Below are 22,474 nucleotides of genomic sequence, written 5' to 3' on the forward strand. Positions count from 1 at the left end.
TAATTTTGAGTACAATTTCTTACAATTTGTTTGTAAAAAAACAAATTGCTGCCGGAAGCGTCTTCAGTGTGAATTAAAACCAGAAGACGAATTGAGTGGAAGTCGCTAAATAAAAACTGAAGGACTCCTCATAAAATAGAGACCCAACAAAGTAAATGCTGAGGTGTTTGTGCCCATATTAGTAAGACAACTTTACTCATTTTCTTATTTTGTAGAATAAAATATGCCAAAAATAAAAAGTGCTTTGTAACAGTAGCAAGAATAAGAACAGAAGGAAGGGAAAACTGCAGTTTGCCAGAATTTGTCATCTATTGACATAAAGTAAGGACACAAGTATTACCAATAAACATATGATTAATTTATTCTTTTCTGAATCATGCATTGCACAGCCAAATAGGATTAGACAAACCCACAACACTACACATACAGACAGGAAACCACAGAGTTTCTAAAGCCCCATTAGACTGCAATAAATGGCAACAGTAGAAGTCAGGACCAAAAAGGCAGGAGAAAAAGTGTAAAATGTATGCTCCTAAATAGCACCAGAGCTCACACTTTCACAGTGATGCGTATTGGAACAATAATGTACCGTGTGACCAGCTCCTGACCCCACAGTTCCTAAAGCAGAAGGACGAACCTTGAAAGTGTGAAACAAGAATCTATAAAAGGCAACTCTATGTTGTTCTTTTTTTTTTTTTTTTTTTTTTAACCAACACTATAACACATCCAGGACATACAAAAGGCGCCTCCAAATGAAGCATCGTTGCATATTGCTGAAAGACAAACATGCCGACAGTAAAGCACACTGGTGGAAGCATCATGCTTTGGGATTCCTTTACGCCGACTTAACTTGGGCTTCTTGTTCAAGTGAAAGGAATTACAAAAGTTTCCAAATGTAATTAAAGAAAGAAACCGTCTTCACAGCAGGGATTTCTTAGCACTAAAATGACCCCATCCAATCGTCCAAATTATAATACACACATTGATTTCAACAGACATCTTATAGCATTTTGGAGCATCACTGATAGTGGCTAATCTGAAGATTGCTTAGGCATTCTGTGCCCAATTGGAAGCACAAAACTGAAAGTTTCGAAGTCCAAACGTCCAGCACAGAGGGGAGATTTGTAGCCTAGAGTGGCTGGAGAGAGGAACCTGAGGTTGAGAGAGGAGAGGTGGATCGCTCCCGCTCACTGATGGGTCTGTGAGACGCTAGCAGCACAAAATTCTGAGAAAAGTCCAGAGCAGAGAAGTTTACATTTTTCTGAGACAAATGCGTGGTATATGCTAGTTTGCAAGCTCAACATCTTGTTTATTTGTCTAATTTGAATCTTGCTTTATTTTTTACGACATTTCAAGAGTCCACTTAAGATTTTCTATGACAAATAGATGGAAACATTAGACTCAAAACATAAAAGATCAATGCATACTCTGAAAAAACAAGGAAACTTCTTCTTCCTCCTCAGGCTGCAGGGACAGAATGACCATTTCATTATTGCGGTCCTGGTTTGGGAGATCATGCTTTTCTTGGCTCATTTCTGGGCAGAACCTTTTTTCTTGTATGATGTCTGATGAAAAACCTTCTACTTCTGAAAAAGGAAGTGGGCCTGCTGCAGTTAGAGACGTATAAAGATTTTCGAGGAGTTCTTCATGTTGCTGCTAGAAAGGACTTTATTCTAGCAGCCTTGGGAAAAAGAACAAATTTCTCTATTTTTGCAGAGTATGCAGTTAAGCCAGTGCACACTTACTTGATGAACAGAATAGATTTTTTTTAGTTTTTCACCAGTACATTTGTGTCAGAAGGACTTAACAGACATTTTAAGACAGTTTTATATCTATCGTAACACAGTTTTGGTCCACTCTGCATGGACTTAATGGAGAGAGGAGGATCTGCTATGTAAACACAGAACGCACCATGAAATTTTATATCTATTATTTAAGCAAATATTTAGCATCACGGAGCTACTCTGTATAGATGCGGGCTTCTAGAGCAGTCACACCCCATTTAACAGGCTGCATTAGCCAACATTTATGGCATTTTGAAAGATCCTTTTTGTTATTAGCATTACACACAAAGAGAGATTATGATGCAATATAACACACAAGTCTAGAAAACTGTTTAGAAATGATCAAATAGTTAGCTATTAGAGCTGTCGTCCCATCATACGGGGCAGGAACATGTCAGCATGTTGCCATGAAACCTGGAAGATCAAAATTAGTCAAAATTATTACAAAACGAGGAATAAAAATGAGAAAACTCTGAAGACTGCTGCAGAACCGAGGCTATCAAACTAATATAGAAGAAGGGGCTACAAAGAGCAGGTGGTATACCAGCAGCCAATAAATGATGAGTAGATCGGTTTTCAGAAGCCTGGTAAAAAACCAGCCACTCGTTCCACGTTTCACTTCGTACAGAAGGTCTGGACTCTTGACTATTGAGAAACAACTGTATCCTGGAGGCCTGGATTCTGGTGAAGTTTTAAATAGGTTGCCATTTCCAAAGCAGCCAATCCGGGATGGCCATTTATCTTCCTTGACACTGATTGGTCACACTGCGGTAGTCTTAGGACAGTTTCCAGTTAAAGCATATAAAGGTATATTTAGTGTTTAAGCTATTAAATTAGGCACCTACAAGCATTTTTAGAGTGGATACCAAGTATATGTGGCTCGCATTCTCACTAAAACCAGGAAGATAGAGCACATAACACCAGTTTTAAAGTCTCTCCACTGGCTCCCTGTAGCTCAAAGAATAGACTTTAAATACTGTTGTTAGTTTATAAATCACTGAATGGTTTAGCACCACAATACATTAAAGATCTGCTGCTGTTGTATCAACCTTCCAGAACTCTCAGGTCTTCTGGTTCTGGTTCTGCTCTGCATCCCCAGAACCAGAACCAAACGAGGAGAAGCGGCATTTAGCATCTATGCACCACAAATCTGGAACAAACTTCCAGAAAACTGTAAAACAGCTGAAACACTGACTTCCTTTAAATCTCAACTAAAAACCCACTTGTTTAGAGTTGTATTCAAAACGTAATCAATTGCAAATTTATTGACGGAACCTGACTTGATGTTGCTTTTATTGTTGATTCTATGTTGGATTGTGTTTTTGTGTTTGATTTGATGTAAAGCACTTTGAAATGCCTTGCTGCTGAAATGTGCTATACAAATAAAGTTTGATTGATTGATTGATTAATTGATTGATTTTAGCCATTTGTGGCCGCCTGTCGTCCCCAACACCCCTGAGTAGTGGAGGTCCGCTGTAGACTGGTTAAATGTCATCTCCACTGTTGGATTATGTTGGAGGACAGCTGTATGGTGTGTGTGTGTGAGGGTCTAGGTGAAAAAGGAGACAGTAACATATCAACAGCACATAAACCATCTGGAAGTTTTTGCGCTGTTCATGTTATAATCCTTAATTTTTCTGGATACCCAAAAACATAAATGCAATACAAGTGGTGCTGGTAACACAAGCAGACAAAGCTTTGTGATTCACTGAATTACCTCCATCTCTGATTTTAGCATCAGAACTCACCTATAAAAGAAAATGTAACATCAGTGCAGGTTACTGATACATTTCCCAAACTGCAGTCCTTGTCTTTCATGTCACACACCACTCCGGGCAGGAACGCCCCACAAACATAAGCTTTAAGTAGTTATTGCTGGAATAGCCTTACATTTTTTTTCAAGAAAACTACCCACGCACTCCATATTGGTGATAATACGCAACCAGATGTAGAAAAAACAAATGGATCAAGGCTCGAAAATGTCACGAGAAGAGGCCCACCACATCTTCCAGGTCAGACTTTAATTCTTTATTGACCCAAACAACAGATCAACAGAATCCATTTGCTGGCTAGAGGCATGACGGTAATATGAAGGAGGTATCAAGTCACAGCAGAAGAGAAGAAACCGAGGAGAAGAAAAAGAAAAAAATCCATTCTCACACGCCACAAAATTCATCACACACAGACACACATCTCTGAAAAATGAAAATCTTTTTTCGTGTGGCGCCTTCTATGACTTTCCTCTTATAATCCAGCGTTGAACCCCCTTTAACCAATCTACGGTAGTCATAATAGCCATTTAGGACAACCTCAGTGGAATAAATCATCTATTTATTCTGAGTCATCATTTCTGAATGTGCAACCCAGAGACCAGTCATGTCAGTGCTAAACTGGATTAGCATGGTTTCTGCACTCCAACACTCCTGAGAGGCTTTCCAGAGACTTCATTAGAGCCAAAACGGCTTAATCTTTAAAAGAACAGTGCATGCTGATATGCGCTGGTCTCATCTTCTGCATAAAAGAATACGTGAGGGGGTTCTGCAGGTCAAGTCTTCATGCTCATCCGTTAAAATATACTATCTACATGCTTCACTTATTACTCTGTGTATTAGAAGTTTATGTCGACCTTTGCTTCTAAAGCCCCCGATGAACGTTCTTAGAGTATAATGATGACAGGGCTTTTCTGAAGCCGCATGAATGGGTTTAAAGCCTCACCAGGACGTTAACTATAGAACTGTAGGGAAACACAGAAATATGCAAATATAAATAAAAACCAAAAAAAAAAAAAGACAGAAAGAGGAAAAATCTGTTAATGAATTTGGACAAAATGGTCCTGCCTGCATTTTTACTGCCTGTCATTTATTTCAACTACTTCACTTAGGGGGAACATGTTCCCACAGTCAGAACAAGCCGAATTGCAGAACAGGATTTCCCTGTTTTGCAGACTACAGTCATTTTTCTGCTGTCAGGTTCCCAAAGGGCCTTCGCTCCTACAACATCCACTCCCAACTTCCCAACGTTTATAACTCACCATCCTCTACGTTTTTTTGGTTTAGGCTTACAGACAGAAATGCAGCAAGTATAACTTGAATAAGGAATAAGAAATAACAAAAAATGTCTTTTTCTATTCTGATTAGCATGCGACACATACTTTTTAAGTGACTGCTCCACAGGCATGTGTTTAAAAGTACAAGGCAAAAAAATATATATATAGATTCAGTTCAGCATGTAGAATAAAAATAGCAGACGCGTTACAGATCCAACCCGTTTTCTTTGAGGTCGGACCTGCCAACTGTGATTTTGACCAAATGCAAGTTTATTTTCCCCTAAGGAAGCCAAGATACCATGCAAAGCTGTAACTAAAAGTCAGTGGGAAGAGACTTTTTTTTTTTTTTTTAGCAGCGACATAAAAGGCTCAATTACTTGGGCAGCTTGAATTTGCAAAAAGCGGGCTGTTCTAGTGATTGTGGGTCACCGGCAACAATGCTCTGTTCTGTTTTTTTTTTTTTAAGAGAGTGGGGCTCTGTGTCTGGAAGTATGCAGGCGAAATTGATTTGTGAATCTTTATTCTCTGGCTGGAGAGCGAGGGAGCAAACAAAATTTGGACAAGTAAAGCGATTCGATACCATTAAGGCTCTTGCTGAAGGCAGTTTTTCTGCCTGCGAGTAACCTCACCAACAAAGACTAAGGAGGAATCTGGTGCAGCAGCTTGCAGTTCACTTAGCACAGTCATGTGGTGCTGCACGTACTGCTTTTGTTGTGAAGGACTTTTAACTTTATGGCAAGAAACTAATTTGGTTTTTCCTTTTTTTTTAAATGAAGTTGTGGGTAAATGGGGTTTAAAGAGCCACAAGTGTTGTGGACTACTGTGAATTTCTCATACTAAGTGCCGTGAGTCACAGCGAGCTCCGACATTCAAGCTGAGATAGTAAAATTATAAAAAGGTCAAAACGCTGCACTACTCATTGTAAAGACTAAAAAGCTGTTATCTATTTGCTAAACAATGGCACAGAGGTTTTCAGCTGTCAGGCTGTTAAGTCGAATTAGGAAAACAGGGTGAGTCAACATGCTGCATACTTTGCTAAGGCTCTGTCCTCAGTGCAAAACCAGCAGAGCCGAAGACAGAAAAGGTCAGACAGACCAAAAAAAAAAAAGATCTCTGAACATCTGAATTTAATCTGGGAAATATTACTTTTGTAGTATGTGCTAAAGTAATTAAAAGAACTATTTTAATAAATAATGTATCTGTTGAGTACAGATTAATTCCCTGCATTGTTTTGAAGCTTTTTCCAGGTCACAGTTATACACTCCAAAGTTACTCCAAATGGACATTTCCAGCATGCCAAGGATATTTCTGAGCTCCTGCAAATAAATTTAGTGTTATTAATTTCAAATAATTTCAGAATGGCCAAAGTTTATCTGCGGAAGGATGAACAAATGCTTCAATTTAGGGATGGATGGACTGAATATTCAAGAACCAGACGGACTGACAGATAATAAACGCCTGATTTATGGACGGACGGACTTTAAATGTTTATTGTATAGATAATGGACCAGGAACAAAACGATAAGTCTTTTTATTTTTTCCGTACATTTGCTTATATGGAACACTGTAACATTAAATTCTTAGATTATTGCCGAGGGGAGGGGCATGGCGTAGTGGTGAAACAGGCGGTTCAAGTACGAAGGATCTCCGTCCTTGATGCAGTCACCTGGGGCTCCATCCGATTCAGAAAAGGCCTTTTGAGAATCGAGAGGACAAACTATTTTTACATCCAAAGTCTTCTAGCAAGAAAAACTAAAATGTGTCTTCAAACTCTACTGAGTGGATGATTTTTAAGCTCTTTTGCCTTGATTTCTCAGGCGCAGTTTTAAGAGCAAAGTTGTTTGTAATACATTAAGCAAAACTTGTACTATTTTACTTTCCTGTACCAGCTCAACATCAAACTAGAACCCGAACGCTCGAGCTCCTCCGACACACCAAAAACATCTGAGCAAAGATAAAAAAAAATAAAATAAAAAAAAAAGTGAAGCAGGCATCCTAAAATAACTGCTTATTGAAGAGGTCAGGTTGGGATTGAGATGACCCCTCAGGCACTGAGAGTTACCTGGGGCAAGACACAAGAGAATGGAAAATAAACCCAGGGCATCGGATGCACCGAATCCAAAGACAGATCTTTTTAAAGAAGGGATCCTGTAAACTGCAATACAGGAGGAGTGTCTGTAAATGTAGCCAGAGATGAACCTGAACTGAAGCAGGCGTAAGAATCGTGTTCCCATACGAACTCATAATGCACTATTATGGGTTCGTATGGGAACACGATTTAAAATTGAAAAAAGAAAACAATTAAAGAAAGAGAAAACAATACTGCAAGCTATCTTGACTTTTTTATTTTTTTTTTTAAGACATTTTTTTAGTATAAAACAGACAACTCGCATCATATTATTTTGGCAGTCCTGACAGGTTTAAGCAGACAATCAGACATAATGCAGGTAGTGCCAGAAATTTGAGAAGCTAGAAACAAGATAAAACAGATAAACCAGATAATCTGAAGATCGGAAACATCCTGCTAAAAGTTACCTTCTTTAGCACTGAGTAACGGACATAAAACTACTCAAGACATTTCCTTCTGAAATGGAGCGAAAAACAAAAAAAAGATTGAGCTCAGTAAATGACCAGTCAACTGGTCATTTACAGTGAATTGAGTGATTTGAAAAGAAATGAAAGTTTTGAGATGTTTAGCAAAGAAATTAACTTTTGGATCCGTCCTTTTTTCTTTTTTTTAAAAATGTGTGCAAATGTAAATAAACAGTATGGGACCTACCAGACATAAACGCCGTCCTTTACAACAACAAATCTAAAAGCAATAGACAGAACAATAATCGTCCTTCATCATTTAAGGAAAGACTCCATCAAGCAATTCTGAGCAAATTTACTTGCCATCACAGTCACCCACCCCAAAACCTTTAAACGCACATTATGACTGAAACGATTTATCAGATTAATTGTGAAGAATTGATTATTGGAATAACTTATTTAGAAGTAGATTAATCGTTAACTGGAGAGTAGAGACTCAAAAAAAGGCGACCTGGTCGACCTGTCGTCTTTTACAGTTTTGATGTCGCTCTGAAAATCCTAACTGGTCAGAATATAGAAAACCCTAAAATTGACTGCAGTCACAGCACCATTCATTTCTCTTGAAACAATCTCTTCATTAAATAAAGTACATTTAAAACACCCTTCCATAAATACTTTTTAAACAATCACTGCATCCTGCTTGAAAACGCTATTGTTCAAAACCAGCCATCTCTGTAGTTGTAGCAAAATGTCATTATCTTACAAGAATTAAGACGACCCCAAATCTGGGAAAACAAAAAAAAACAAAACACTCTTTTATCAGACTGGTCGCAATTTTTGCTTGAGCTTTTCTCAAATCTGTTTAATGCTGATAGATGGGAGAGTCATGATCCTGCTGAGGCCTAAAATGGAGAGGAATTATCAGAGTGCTACATGTCTCCCCTGGCAGAAAACAGTAAGTGGTGGATGACAGAGTGGCAGCGAAGCAGGCAGCTGGCCGGCTCCCCCCTGAGACATTGTCTCTACAGTAATTATCATCATCGGCACTCCAGAGACGATGCTACACAGCCCCACTACCTACACACTGCTCTACTTACCCTCATAAGCACAGGAAAGAGACTTATAAAGAAGAAGAAAAAGGTACAGCATGATGCACTGTACATAATAACACGATGTTGTGAGCTGAGGGCCTGAGACGGGATAAAGTATTCACAGCAAACTCTTTTACACACAAAAGCACTTAAAGATGGCTCTGATGAATGCATCCGAGTGAGCAGAAGTGGGACACACTGGCAAGGGAGACGTGGAGGGGCAACAAAGACAAATAACCGGCTCTATCAAGGTATTGAGGTAAGAGGAAACCCGCTTTAATGTTTTACCGCAGGTGAAAACAAATCAGAAAGAGTTTGGGTTTGAAAGCATAGTGATCTGGGTTGTAATTTTTGGAAATTTTGTATTAGTTGCTTTGATTAATAGTTGAAGACATTGGTGGTTTTCACAAGGTGTGTGTGGAAGCTTATGTTTATTTTTGTTTTAAATAGGGCGATAAATATCAAACACTTGGGGAAAAAAACAAAACCTATGAGGTTATAGCCAAATGTTTCATTTCTATTCACAGTTTACTGGTAGTCTGGAGTCAAATACAAAAATACAACAAAACAAAACAATTAAACGGTTGTGCAGATTTAGATTTAAAGCAATCTTTTATTTTTCCCAGCATGTTTCTTCTTACTGGAGGTAATGTATGTGTTTTAAAGTTTGGCTTCTGACTTGAATCCAAACTACAAGGAACCTATGAAGGAAGGAAATGATAAGGGGGATGGCAAGGAGGCCTGCCAACCTCAAAAACTTAAAGCTCATTAGCAAAGATTATTAGTCAGAATATAATCAAGATCTGATTGGTGTAATATTAAGAAATATTTCCCATCGTTTACTGAGACAGGTCTAAATACTTTTACATGTTTAATTGTAAATAAACTTCAGCTAAATACATTTTTCCATAGTGCTGATATGGAAAAATAAAATAAAGAAATCATTGTTTTAACTTTTGAAAATATTAATTCCTTCCAGAGTCAAATGTCTTGGTTGAATGAAAATTATTGTAAATCTAAATCTGCCATGGGCTTGACTGTAAAAATATATCTACATTTTCAAGCTATAAAAAGGACAATAAAACATATATAGGTATACAACTTTAAGCGGCATCATGTTGACAGTTACGGTCTTCCAGAAGCCAAGTCTTAAGATGTTCGCCTGAAGAAGGAGAAAAACTGGAGTTCACTAAAGGTTCTTGGAATTATATTCCGGCTCGGGGATAAAAATAGCTCGATAAACAGCACCTGTCAGAAATGATATAATACGGTCATCTCTGGTGCCTGCTCTGGTTACATTATCTGAGTTCTTAATAAATTCTTGAAGCAGAGGGGAAGCTTGACTGGGAAATATTCTGTGGACCAGAACAGAATCTGTACAGCGTTTTCCCGATTCAACTGTTTGTTTGTCGTAAGTATCTGACAGTGAGGATGCAATTACTTTTAACATATTTTTAGAGCTAGTGAGCGATTCGCAGCTCTGCTCTAGTGCTGTGTCCTAGATGAAAAGTATGATTCAATCCAGTTCGATGCATTTAAAAAGCGGCTAAAGTAAGCCAGGTGTGGCAGCGAAATCTGGTGGGTGACAGTTACAAACGTATTTCTGAGATGGATAAAAACAGCACAGACAACATCTGCACTCAACTTTGCTTTGGTGTTTTCCAGGAAGAAGCAGACAGCCTTTGGAGTCGTGTTCTCAAAAGGCAAATTTAATTTGGTTTAAGCTATGTGGGCCGTTGTCTTGACGGAGTAGTTTGGATGTTCTTAAAGAAATGTTGCCTCATACAGGAATGTTCAATTTTGTTGTTGAGACTTTTTGTTTTTTTTTAAAGCTCTCTAAGCTTCACTGTATGTATGTAGACATTCTTATCTCCAGCAAATCTTTGATAGTTTTTTTTTTTTTCCAAACAGTAATACGTTTAGAGCTAAACTTGCAATTTGATGCCAAAGCCTATAGCAAACTTCAAATGAGTAAGAGGACAGGGAAGATAAATTAACATTAGAGAAATGTAATTTTCACAACCAAGCTTGCAGAATAAGTCTTGATTGAAAGGACTTACACATCATAGACGATATATATATATATATATATATATATATATATATATATATATAAATTAGTTTTTTGTTGTTTCTTTCTTAAATTCTGTGAAGTTGCATATAATGCCAGAAGCAAGCATCCTACTTACTTTGGAATCGTCGATGTAGTCTTCCATTTCCGTTTCTTTAACAAAGTTTCTAATTTTCTGAAAACAGCTAACCCACATTATTTTTAATTGCAGTCAATCACGTTTAAGTGTGTTGGCGTCCGGGGTTATTCAAGGCAAACAGCCGAGGGAATGAAAGATAAATAGGGCTGAATGATGTTGGGGGTGGGGGTGATGTGGAAAACAGTTTTCATTTTCTTGGAAATCTGTGTGATTGATGGCTCAAATTATAATTTAAAAACGGCAGCCACAATCAGCAACCAGAAATTATTAAACTTGTTTTGAATTAAATTATTAAAACCGGCACATGAAGTCTGCAAAAAGAGTTAAGAGTAACAATAAACTTGAAACTCGTCTCACAGCCTCTGAGAAAGACGCAGTAGCAGATGCATCCGATGACCATGTCCTCTTTGCAGATGTACTGACGTACCAGAGGCACTGAAGGACAAAGTCATGGTATGTGGTGCTACACTCCAAACACTTCCCTGGCTGCACCATATGGTATTCAGCACAGCATCGTGCAACATCAGGACTTCTTCTCCTCCTAAGAGGTTTGAAATTGCGCGTTGTCGTGTTCTGGTAGAGAGCGGGAAGCACAATGTCAAACCGCACTACGCCGTGAGAAGTGTCATCACGGCAAAGGCGATGTCTGATGTTGGCACTTCGCAAAGTCACGCCGCTACTTTGTCGTTTGCCCTTCTCTTAAACTTACGGAGTCAATATCCTCGGGCTAATTTAAAGCGGTTGTCTTTATCACTCGGAGAGAGGGGAACAATGTCGGAAAAAAGTGCCCATCTGACACGGAAGGTCTGCCTCCTTCGGAAATTTATTAGAGCCGTAATTTACATGAGAAGGTCAAAAAGCAGACAATCACCCCTGATCCGGTCCATAAACAGCAGCCAGTCGATGCTACGCCGCTTGTCAGTCAATCACTCAAAAACTCAAGGACTTGTAAGCAGTTGTCGAAAAGTGTAATTAGTTTCATAAAAGTGAAGTAAAGCAAGATTGCACAACAATAACTAAAAGAGGAAGAAGCACTAAGCTCAATTTTAATTCTCAAATATCTAATGAAGGACCACAGTATTATAAAATCCTTGAGATCTCGAATAAATCTTCTAAAAAAATTAGGACATATGGGGATGTCCTAAACCAATCCCAAAAGTTCCTGATGGTGTCCATTTTTAATTATATACTACTATATCCAATCAGTGAGTGCATGGATTTGACCATTTCTGTTGAATGAATTTATGTAAAGAAGCACAGATCAGAATCTTTTAGACCGATTTTACAAATTCAGATTGTGTAATGTTTCACATCTTAGCCTGGTTTTTCCGTAAGAGCTTTAATAAAACTAGTAGTTCTGGTTCAACCCTGACCTGGTCCATGTCAGACGTCTTTGGCACAGTACTGAACTGTAACAAACGTACAAACATGCCGGTTTTGCTGGGCGTTAAATTGTCCCAGAAACGATTGTGTTGAACGACAATATTGTCGTATTGCGCCCATTTTCACCCAATGTAATAAAAACTGGAACAATAATGCAAGTCCGCACTCTCAAAAATCAATAAACTAATTTCTAAAGAACTTTTAACAGTGGAGCTAAAAGTCATTGAAATATCCAAAAATAAACTGAAAAGGCGATAAAACGGTTTTATGAAGTCTCCGTAAACAAACTTGCCCTTCAAAGTAAATGAATCATTTTACTCAGACTGGGAAAACAGGCAATCATGCTAGATAGGACTTTTGTTGAGAGAATCATTTACACCAGGTGTCAAATGTTTGCAGCATTTTTCAAGATGGCAGCTTTTCAACGAGATGAAACAGCAGTATCTCTTTAACGATTAAGCAAACTGTCTTAGTGTGCAACATATTGCGCTGGCCTTTTTAGATTTTGCTGATTGTGATCAGTGATTGTGGACATTCGTCGCTATCGCATCCCTTGTGTTGAGTTCACCCCGAGCGGCGGAAATCTGATGCTTTTGGCTGTAGTTTGTTGCTTCCTTGTCAAGACCATTAAGGAAACAAGAAGGGCCGGATTAACTCAACCCACCAGAGTCAAGTTTTTGGTAGAGATAGAGAGAGAGAGAGAGAGGGGCAGGGCAAAACAAACAAGCAAGCAACTAAAAATCAACCTCATTTTAATTTATCATGATTAATTGATTTATTATTTATCGCAACAGACCTACATCCATCATTTCCTCTTAGAGAAATATTTTCATTTATCTGGTTTTACATTATCAATCCAAAAATGGGGAGAGTTTAAAATCCACTCTTTTGGGAGATGTTGACACCAGCACTACAGCTGACCCTGGTTCTTTCTGATGATAGCAGCAAGACCAGGCACCTCAGGTTAAGTGAATGTACTTATTGCACCGAGTATTGACACTTCTTCGCTTTTTATCTCTATAAAGTAACTCTAAGGGGATGAAAAGCTAACATTAGCTGGCTAATTAGCATGTGCCTGGGTAGTCTCTTCTTAGCTTGTCAACAGTACTTTCATCAAAAGCTTTACCATAACAGATGTAATGGGCTTGAGTTCTTTAGTCTCCAGGCCTTGACATTAGAAACTGAACTTCCTGGAGTCTAGTAAGGTAGAGGCTCAAACAAGTAAAGGACTAGCAAACGCTGAGTGATTCTACCCATAAAATCTCAAGTTTGGAACTTTCTTTTTAAACGCATAAAGAAGATGCACATCAGGCTTTTTATAAACAAGGTACAAAGCTGTTCTATGAAAGAGGCAACCATCTTGAAGTTCAAAAATGGACGGAGCTTTTCATTGGGGAGGAAAACCTCTTTCCGTTATAGAAATACTTGGGGTCAAACTGGCTATTTTCATGTTGTACAGAGCACTGAACTGATCCACTGTTAATATGTTAAATACTGAAGGACTCCATAACTAGGAGCAAGAACAGGTAGAGGTACATGATGCTTGAACTGAGCTCCAGCTCATTTCTGTTATGATCTCCTAAATTTTTCCTCCTGATTCCGTTGTGTTGCTCGCTCAAATGTTAAATAAATCATTATTGTTGTGCTTGGCACTGACAACGCCCTCAGGGGTTACAACCACACTTTTTGTCCAAAGGAAAATATAAGAACAGCAGAGCTGGCAGCTGAAACAATTACACAATTTGCATCTATTTGTCTGTTTCACAACAAGTACAAATCTGCTGCCAGCGCTGGTTAATAATGGGCCTGTCTGAACAAAAGCCCTTACTTTCACCTATATTAACCTTTGCAGTTTGTTCTAAATTGCTAATCTAACTCATCGGTCAGGCCCAAAAAAAAAAGGGGGAGGAGAAAAAAAAAGTCCCATTTCATGAAGCAGAATTCAGAGATGTCTGCCGAGGTTAAGATCCTAATTACTCGTCATGGCCAAACTGTAACCCTTTGAAATGACACTACCCAATTAGTGACGACGAATGGCTGCAGAGTTAATTAACCAGAATGCTTCTTATGAGAGCAATATCAAATGTCTAAGAAATTAACAGATTTCCAGTTCAACAATTCGATGTAACTGATTTGCTCCCCTTTTTCGGGTTATGAACTCGTCTCTTTTCCCTATCCATTTAGCTAACCATCTAGGAAGGATTGAAATGGGAACTCTTAGTGTCCACGTCTGCGAGCGCAGGCTGAATCACAGGCGGCGGTCCTCGCAGCGGCAATCAGAATCATTGCTGCACTGATTGCGGTGGAATGTTCCTCAGTTAATGAGGTGGCACTCTGCCACTTTGCAGCATCTCGTAAATACAGACCATTTTGCAATTAGGCGAGCACGCAGATGTAAGTGAGCTGTCATAGAGGTGGCCGTGACATATGATAAAAGCAAATAAACAAGGCAAAGAGGCACAGATTTTCTGCATAAACATGCCTGTGAAATATTTAAAGCCAGACATGTAGCAAAAAAACAACAACCCACAAATGATTCATCCCCCTTCTCTAATTAAGTTTATCAGTCTTGCAGAAAAAAGAAAAAGAAAACACTGCGGATAACAACAGAATTGAATCTGTTGAATTAATGGCAATGGCCAATCTGATTAGCCAGTACTGCCATTAAAGCTACGTCTTCAGAACCAGGCCATTTAGTCTTAAATCACAGAACGCATGTGTAAGAAAAAAAATGTCGCAGTGACGGTTTAGTGGTTTGCTCAAGGACACGCTGACGAAAGGTCGCCAAGTTTCCTCTGTCTTTGCCTTTTAAGTTAAAGGTCATGCCCGGAGCATCGTAGTGTACAGAGAGATTTGACATCTGCCGGGTAAAGAGCTGGGGATAGAACAAGAGCAGAGACAGAGGCGAGAGCAGCAGAGCATGGCTCCAGGATTTAGATCAGCCAGATTTGCATCGTTGGCAGGTCTTTGGGCAAGGCAGGCATAATCTCTTGCAGACAGGCTTAAGAAAGGAAAACCTGACTGTTGAGTCTCTATAGATATGGATTTTAGCAATTAGCATAGCTAATAAGAGAAAGGGTGTAAACAGTTGTATTGAAGAGTGTCAAGTGAATAAGGGAGATAAGAGTTGGTAAGGACAAGGTTTTACAGGAATCGGAACTGTGTCAAAGTTCAGCCGTCTATGTACAACTTAGGTAAGTGTACAAACACTGCTGTGTAAACAGGCTGTTCGTGCTTAAAACCCTCCAGTGTGGCTTGAATTGAAACTATTTAGCAAAGATGCTTGGGCAAAAATTGCTCCTGAGGAAAGTAAAGACTCATTGCCTGTAAATGCCACCAATGATGGCACAACCAATCGTTAGGTTTCAGTGTCAGTTTCTATGGTACACAATTCTAGGTTCTTAGCTTTATTTTCCTTAAAAATTAACACATATTTAAACTGATTTTAATATTTACTTGTCTTTGAGACCAATGTTTTTTTTGATGACCAGAAATTATGAAGGTTGGAGGGCAACTACTTATTCACAGCATTGAATTTTCACATGCACAACTAGCAAAACTGTATTATATGTTGTGATAAAAATCCCAATTATGTAAAATTGCTGATGTCCTGCAGCTCCTAACCTATAGACGTGTCTCTCTTTAGTAATTGCCATGTCTAGAATGTACAATAGTGATTTAAATTAAGTCAGTCTGAAATGATGGTCCACATGGGCAACACATGAGAAAAGAAGGAGGACCTTCAGTGGTGCACGTACACCACTGAAGGTCTTTAAGTGAGACCGACTGACAAAGCATGTAATTTGGGAACAAGGGAGGAAACTGAAGTACTCAGCCTGGTAAAAACCAGGCTCTTCTTCTACGCTTTACTTCATTCAGAGGATCTGAACCTTCGTCTACTGAGCAACAATTGCTTGTTGGAGATGTGGACATTTTACCCGATCGCTAACTTTTGCCAGATAAGTATGCAATGTGCCAGTTTGACGCTATGATGCTTACCAGAAATTGCCTGCACTGCAAACAGCCATCCTCAACTGCGAATGGACAAGTGCCCAACCGAACAAAACAGCTGTTAATGTTAATTCAACATCTGGAAGCATTGCTAAAACTACAACCATAGCAGACTACAATTCTACGGCAGCACGGAAACTTGGAAATATCGAGATCAATGGGAGAAATCCAGGACAGAGTACTGAATGGAGATGAGAATCGATCAGAGTTGTGTAGGAAAGCAATAGCCAGGGTATGAAGTACCGGTAAAGACCCTACATAACATGAAGATAACATGCTGTGTAGATTCTCATACTGCCCCTCTGTGGTTTGAAATCAACTAAAATTCAAGAATTTCTAACAGAGATTTGGATGCACATCTACTTCCATACCGCACTTTTCCACACAAACTGGAATTAGATTGAACAGCAGATGGCCTAACATCAGGCCACTAACACAGTAAGTGGTTAAACACCTAGCGTAAGTGGAGTTGAATGACTTCTCAATGTAAATCAGGTTTTTCTCTTTGCTCCTACACCAGAATTAAAATAGAAGTTCTGCAGGTAGTACAGCCATATTCACTAACTGCATTCCTCATTTCAGAGGCTGGTTACAGTTCCTAATGACTGCAGCCAGTCTAAATAATTGAGAGAGCCAAAGCACCACATCAGCTACAGAAACGGCTATTAACCTTGGAGAGTGATATTCAAATCCAGTAAGAGCTAACTACGGCCTCCAGTGTCCCTTACGGGGAGGAAATGTAAATGTGCTCGAGCTGAAACAGATGGGGAAACCGGCCGCCGTTTGAAGTTCCAGCTAAAGAAGTCGTTGCGAGCAGAGGGCTCTCCACCCCCTCGATGAAATATTCAGGGCTACGTCTCCCGAGCTGCCTCTTTTCCCCGTCCATCCCCCGTCAGACCGGGATGGACTTCTACGCCGCTGGATTATTAGCAGACGTGAACACCTTACATAAAGTAAAAACTATAAATATTTACATATTCCTAGCTGCGTGGGGGAACAGGGAAAAACAGCTTGAGGTTTGTCTCACCCAGCACCACACAATTGGGGAGGTTTGATTTATGAGTTGGAGAAAGACAACAACATCTCACCACTCCTTTAAGAGTACTCTGCAGCCTGTTTGGATACTGACGCGTTCTAGGCATTGCTGTTTACAAATCATCACAAATTGAATTTCTCAGTTGAGTTGACATACTGTCGGAGCTGATTTGATTCTATTGTGGTGATACCTGGCTGCCAATCATTTGCGGCTGCGACACTGTGCTGTGGACCAAAGAGAAATCCTCAGCATTACCGTTATCACCTTCCCCATGAGAGAGAGATGGAGATAAAAAGAGAGAGCGCGAGCAAGAGATGTGGGAAAAAAAGAGAAACGGGAGGGAAAGAGACGGAGACAAAAGGACTTCCTTTCTCTTCAGGAGACAAGCAGTTACAAAAAAGGTGGCAGAAGTGAGATTAAAAGTTTTGCGAGAGTTACTTTTGAGCCGCGTCTTGCTGCAAAAGGATGTGGTTTTAAATGTCAGATATTCAAACTTGTCCATAGCACGGCGATAAGCATGGGCATACATACATACATCTATCCATTTTCCATAACTGCTTTCTCTTTGTGTGGAGTTGGGGCCTTATCTCCAGAGTGAGAGGCAGGGTGCAATTTGGAGGGTTCGCCAGTCCATCACAGGACAACACAGAGACATCTGGACACAATCACACCAAAAGGTAATTTAGAACCTGAGGACAACTTAATATTTAGTTGGAACTAGATATACGTTTCTTTTTGTCGCTGGGTGAAAAAAAATAATTATTTTAGATCAAAACCAGAATAAAGCCACATTTTTATGAGGTTTTATTAGTTTATTTAAAGTTAAAAGTTTATATATATTGTCTTTGCCTTTAGCATTTGCATTTGGCTGCAGGCTAAATTAACAAAGATAATGCAGTATTTTAATTTCACAGCAGAGAAAGCCACAGTTTCAGTAAGTAGGTATATAAAAAAAATATTGTCATCAGTTATTGGTCAAATGAGTTTTAGCATGTCAGCATATGGGATATTAGCCAAAAATCCAATATCGTGCATCCCTAGTTTGCTGTAATTCTGGCCCATTGCTACTGACAGAACTGATGTAGCAGCATGTTTTATCGAGTCAAGACAGAAATCGTTACCCCCTCCATTTCGCTTTTATTCAGAAGTATGTTTTCTGAGAGAGAAGCCTTGAGCTGCAGCTTCTTCTACACAACAGCAGTCACTGGATAACTCTGCCACCCGACAAAAATACAGTAGTTTAGCAATACACGAGTAGCAACTGAAGAGGCTCAATTTCCACATAATAGCTGAAGTCAGGCTCCCATATCAGTTTTGTTTTTTGTTTTTTTTTTTAAACAAAGGTTTTAAAATTTGGATGGAATTTGCAGAGGCTGAGTTTCAAGATAGAGCATTATCACAAAACAAATCCAGGGATGAAGCTGCGAGGGCACACATAAGAATAATGTGTCATACGCCACAGATTCATGAAGAGTTATAAGTTACAGTTTTTTAGAGCAAGAGCCAGTTTGAGATTCAAATGGAACAATAACCTTAAGTAAAAATAACAGCTTTTTAAAAACCAGAGTGAAAATTACTCATCCTGCTGCCAACATAATATACGCATTGTTTATTTAAGTTGTAATAATTATTTATCATGTGTATTAGTATTTTATTTTTGCCACATAGACATAAATTAAACATATATCCTATAGAAGTGGTAGTGTGCTTGTTTTTGAGGACAAACAAGGTTAGAGTTTATAGGAAGATGGATGAAGCTAGAAGCAGCTGACCTCCTGTGTTGACTGAGGTTGGGGACCAGAGTCAGCTGCAAATAGACAAAATCCTCCAAAACTTGAGATCCTCTCTAAAACCGTTTACAACTTTCCATTTTAATAATTCAACCACCAAATATACATTTATACACGCAGTGGAAACTGTGTTAGCAGCACTACCACAGAAGTTAACATCTACAGTTTTCCATAGCGCCACTCTTGGTAGTACAGCCAATCAGTGCCAAGAAAAATAAATGGTGCCTCTGGATTGGCTGCTTTACAAATGCCAGCCAATAGCCTGTCAAGTAGCATTGCATCAACATATTTCTGCTTCCCAAGCAGCGTTTACTTTTGAATATTTTAGATATGCTCTACAAAACAATCCACAAAAAGTCAAATTTATCGAGAATAATTCAGCGTTATTATTCACAGAAAAATCTGGAAATACGTGAAAATCAACATCACAAAGATGCTCTACACCACGACTAGCTATTGTAAACATAGGGAAATTAAGTACATGTCATATATGTAACCCTACATATATATATACAGCAAAATATTAAGAGCTCACTGCACTTAACCGCATTGAAATCCTCTTGGTTATTCCACCAAATATTGATTTCTGAACTCTTCTTGAGTTAAAACATCAGTGTTGTTGTTTCTAAATCAATATGAACTTGTTTTCTTAGCATTATTTGAGATCTGAAAGCGATGGATCCTTTTTGTTATTTTGACCATTTTTGTTTGGAATTTCGGAGACATGTTGTCAGTATTTCATGGAATAAAAGAACAATGTTCATTTTACTCAAACATATAAATTTTAAGTTTTCATTTAAAACCTGAAGACGAAAACTTAAAATTTTCATTTTCAAATTTAAAAAATTGTCTATATACATATATAGGCGTAATCACAGGCTAAGCGAGGTGCAACCTTTGCCTCTTCAAGGTGCTGCGCTGTTTTCTTAATAATGCAACAGACCCATTGCGAGTTACATTCATGAGCCAGCATCGGGGGCAGCGTGAGAGCTGAATCAACACCTGCGTGTAAGGGATATCCTGGCACAGTGAAAGCCACTGCACCGCACAACAACCTCCTTCTCGCTCTTCTGATTCAGCAACAGCAGCATGCTGTTCGTAACAACACACCCTGGGACAGCTCAGAGCGCTGTGTTTGGCAAGCAGGAAGGAGCAGAGGTACTCAAGAAGGGCACGAGAGGAGACATTCCTGCAGCCACAACAACATGGGATTTTTCTTTTCAATCTGAAAATAAATACTTTGCCTGCATATACACCAAAAGTTTGGCGTGTCCAAACTTTTGGTCTGTACTGTATATTTATACAATATACAATTAATAATAACTGACTACCATTTAATTAAATTAAATGTAACATTTGATTCTACTTAGAGGGGGGAAAATAGTGATTCTTGAAGACTTCTGCACTGACTCAGACACACTAAAGATGTAAAATAAACAAGATAAGGGCAGGTCATTCAGTTTTAATTCTGCCACAGCATTTCGGCAGTTTAAAGTATTTTTTATCAAGACAGAAAAACAGGACTGGAGTAGTTTTCTCCAGCTGTGTGCAGCATGAAGTAACAGTGCTGCCGACTTCCAACCTAACTGTGCACTGTCAGTCTGTTGGCTGAGGGGGCGGGGGAAAGCAGCTACAATATTTTTCCGTCACTTAAAGGAAACTCAAATCTGGAAGTATTTACAGTCACAAACAACACTTCCTTAGCAGTCAGCCGGCAGATGAGCCAGGAAGATGTGACGTGGAGGTGTGGACTGGGAGGAGTTTTCCTCCTTAACAAACAACAAGACATTTGCCAGCATGACAGAGGTGACCTGACAGAGTTTATGTAACGAATCGCTTACAAAGTAAATGTGCAGTTATCCACATTAAAGGTCTCATTAAAATCCTGCACTGTGTCACTACCACATGAACAAACAAATACCACATGTCCAACCCCTCGCTCCTTCAGAAACACAAGCAAGAAATAAACACTGTTTTTTTTTTATATCGGCTCAGATTTACTAAGAAACCGATTTGTTTAAAAAAAATTACTAAAATTGGCTGATATTGATATTAACTTCAGACATTTTCTTTACATATAAGAATCCAAACATGTTTGCAGAGGGTATCTGCCGCTCTCGCCCAACAAATACATCACTAGAAAATGCCTGTTAACTACCCACTGCAAGATTTCCTCTGCAACTGATAAATGCTCCACGTGTTATTTTTTTTGTGGCATGAAAAAAAGCCAAAAGATCAATTTCCTATAACTCTGCTGTTGGTATAATTTTGCCTATTATGTTGTACAAAGCACTTGAAAAATACAGCTAATTAAAAATAAATAAATGTTAGACAATATGATTGCACATGGACCAATTAGTGTTCTATAAGAGAGATGAATGTCTCAAATTTTTTCTAACAGCATTATAGTGTGATATATGAAGTAAAACTTATAATACCACACCATGTCTACTATAGATGAAATGACAACTACAGCGGGAAAAGTTAAACTTGGAGAGGTTCGAAGCTGAAAATTTTGATATTTTTAGCCATCTAATCTAAATTTATAGAAAACAGTATAAATACAACTTTGTTCTCTAGTGTTGTTTTGCAACTTAATAGACTGCAGCTAGTTTGTTGCTCTGTTCAGCGGTTTTGACAGCATTGGAATGATTTAGGCCTATCTGTTTCCTGCTGTTTACAGATGGAAGAGCAAAGGTAACCTTTGTACTCCAGGTTTATCTGAAATGACTCTGACCTTTGTTCTAGAAGCAGGGTGCAGGTACATTTTGTATCTTCAGCTTAATTTAAATGCTCTAGTTATGTCCCATGTGTACTGCCTCTATTCTAAATCAAAGTTCTAAGATAATTGGATAAAAATTTTCAAGCATTTAACATACTAATCTAGTCTTACATACGCCTACAATTTTCCAACTTTCGGGGACGGACGAGTTACTCAGACTTTCTTCAGACACGTTCGAGTCAAATAACTATGATTCTGTCAAGCAGTACTTGTAACAGGACATGTATAATTACAGTGATTACAGGAGTCTGCAGGGAAGAGAGCGCCTTTACTGTCTGTCACTCTGCCGAAGAGGTATAACCCCGCAAACCACGTTCCTACACGCCACGCGCAGCCTGCGGGAGCACAGGCCCGCGCCGTCACAAGCTCAAGCCGCACTGCTACCTTTAGCTTGTCCAGCAGGACGTGCTTTGTTGCAGGTGTCCTCAGTCCTCTAACTGCAGCCTGGGAAGCCATGGAAGCCGCCATGTTGACACGCAATACCAGAGACAGGAGTGACGTCGAAACCACGTGTAGGTCAACAAGGAGCCGTTCATAGGGCAACCGGAAGATGTGGGCGGGGCTTCAAGCGGAGAGAACCTATGAAGGGAAGCGCTTTCACACAGGTCTGACGTGACAACACTGGTAAATACTGCCAATGTAAGCTTAGGTATTTGAAATGTGCATGCTGTGGTGTAGTGGGTTATATCTTGCTGTAAAGTGAGAGTATTTTGTCTACTATAGTTTGCTTTTTGCTTATTCCTAATGTTGTCACTTTAGTTAGTCATTTGAGTAAGCAAATGCTGCTAATAGTCTCCTTTGTAAAAAAA

General features: G+C 39.1%; 1 protein-coding gene across 1 annotated transcript in view; it reads right to left on the reverse strand.

Annotated features, from left to right (window-relative positions):
- suclg2 (succinate-CoA ligase GDP-forming subunit beta) overlaps nt 1–22,185 on the reverse strand; it is a 111,357-nt gene extending 89,172 nt beyond the window's left edge. Inside the window, exon 1 of the mRNA XM_044122735.1 lies at nt 22,050–22,185. Coding sequence (XP_043978670.1) covers nt 22,050–22,133 — 84 coding nt within the window. The 5' untranslated portion in view covers nt 22,134–22,185. The remainder of the gene's footprint in view (nt 1–22,049) is intronic.
- Nucleotides 22,186–22,474: the final 289 nt, after the last annotated feature.

Source organism: Gambusia affinis, linkage group LG07 (genome assembly GCF_019740435.1).
Source record: "Gambusia affinis linkage group LG07, SWU_Gaff_1.0, whole genome shotgun sequence".
NCBI lineage: Eukaryota > Metazoa > Chordata > Actinopteri > Cyprinodontiformes > Poeciliidae > Gambusia > Gambusia affinis.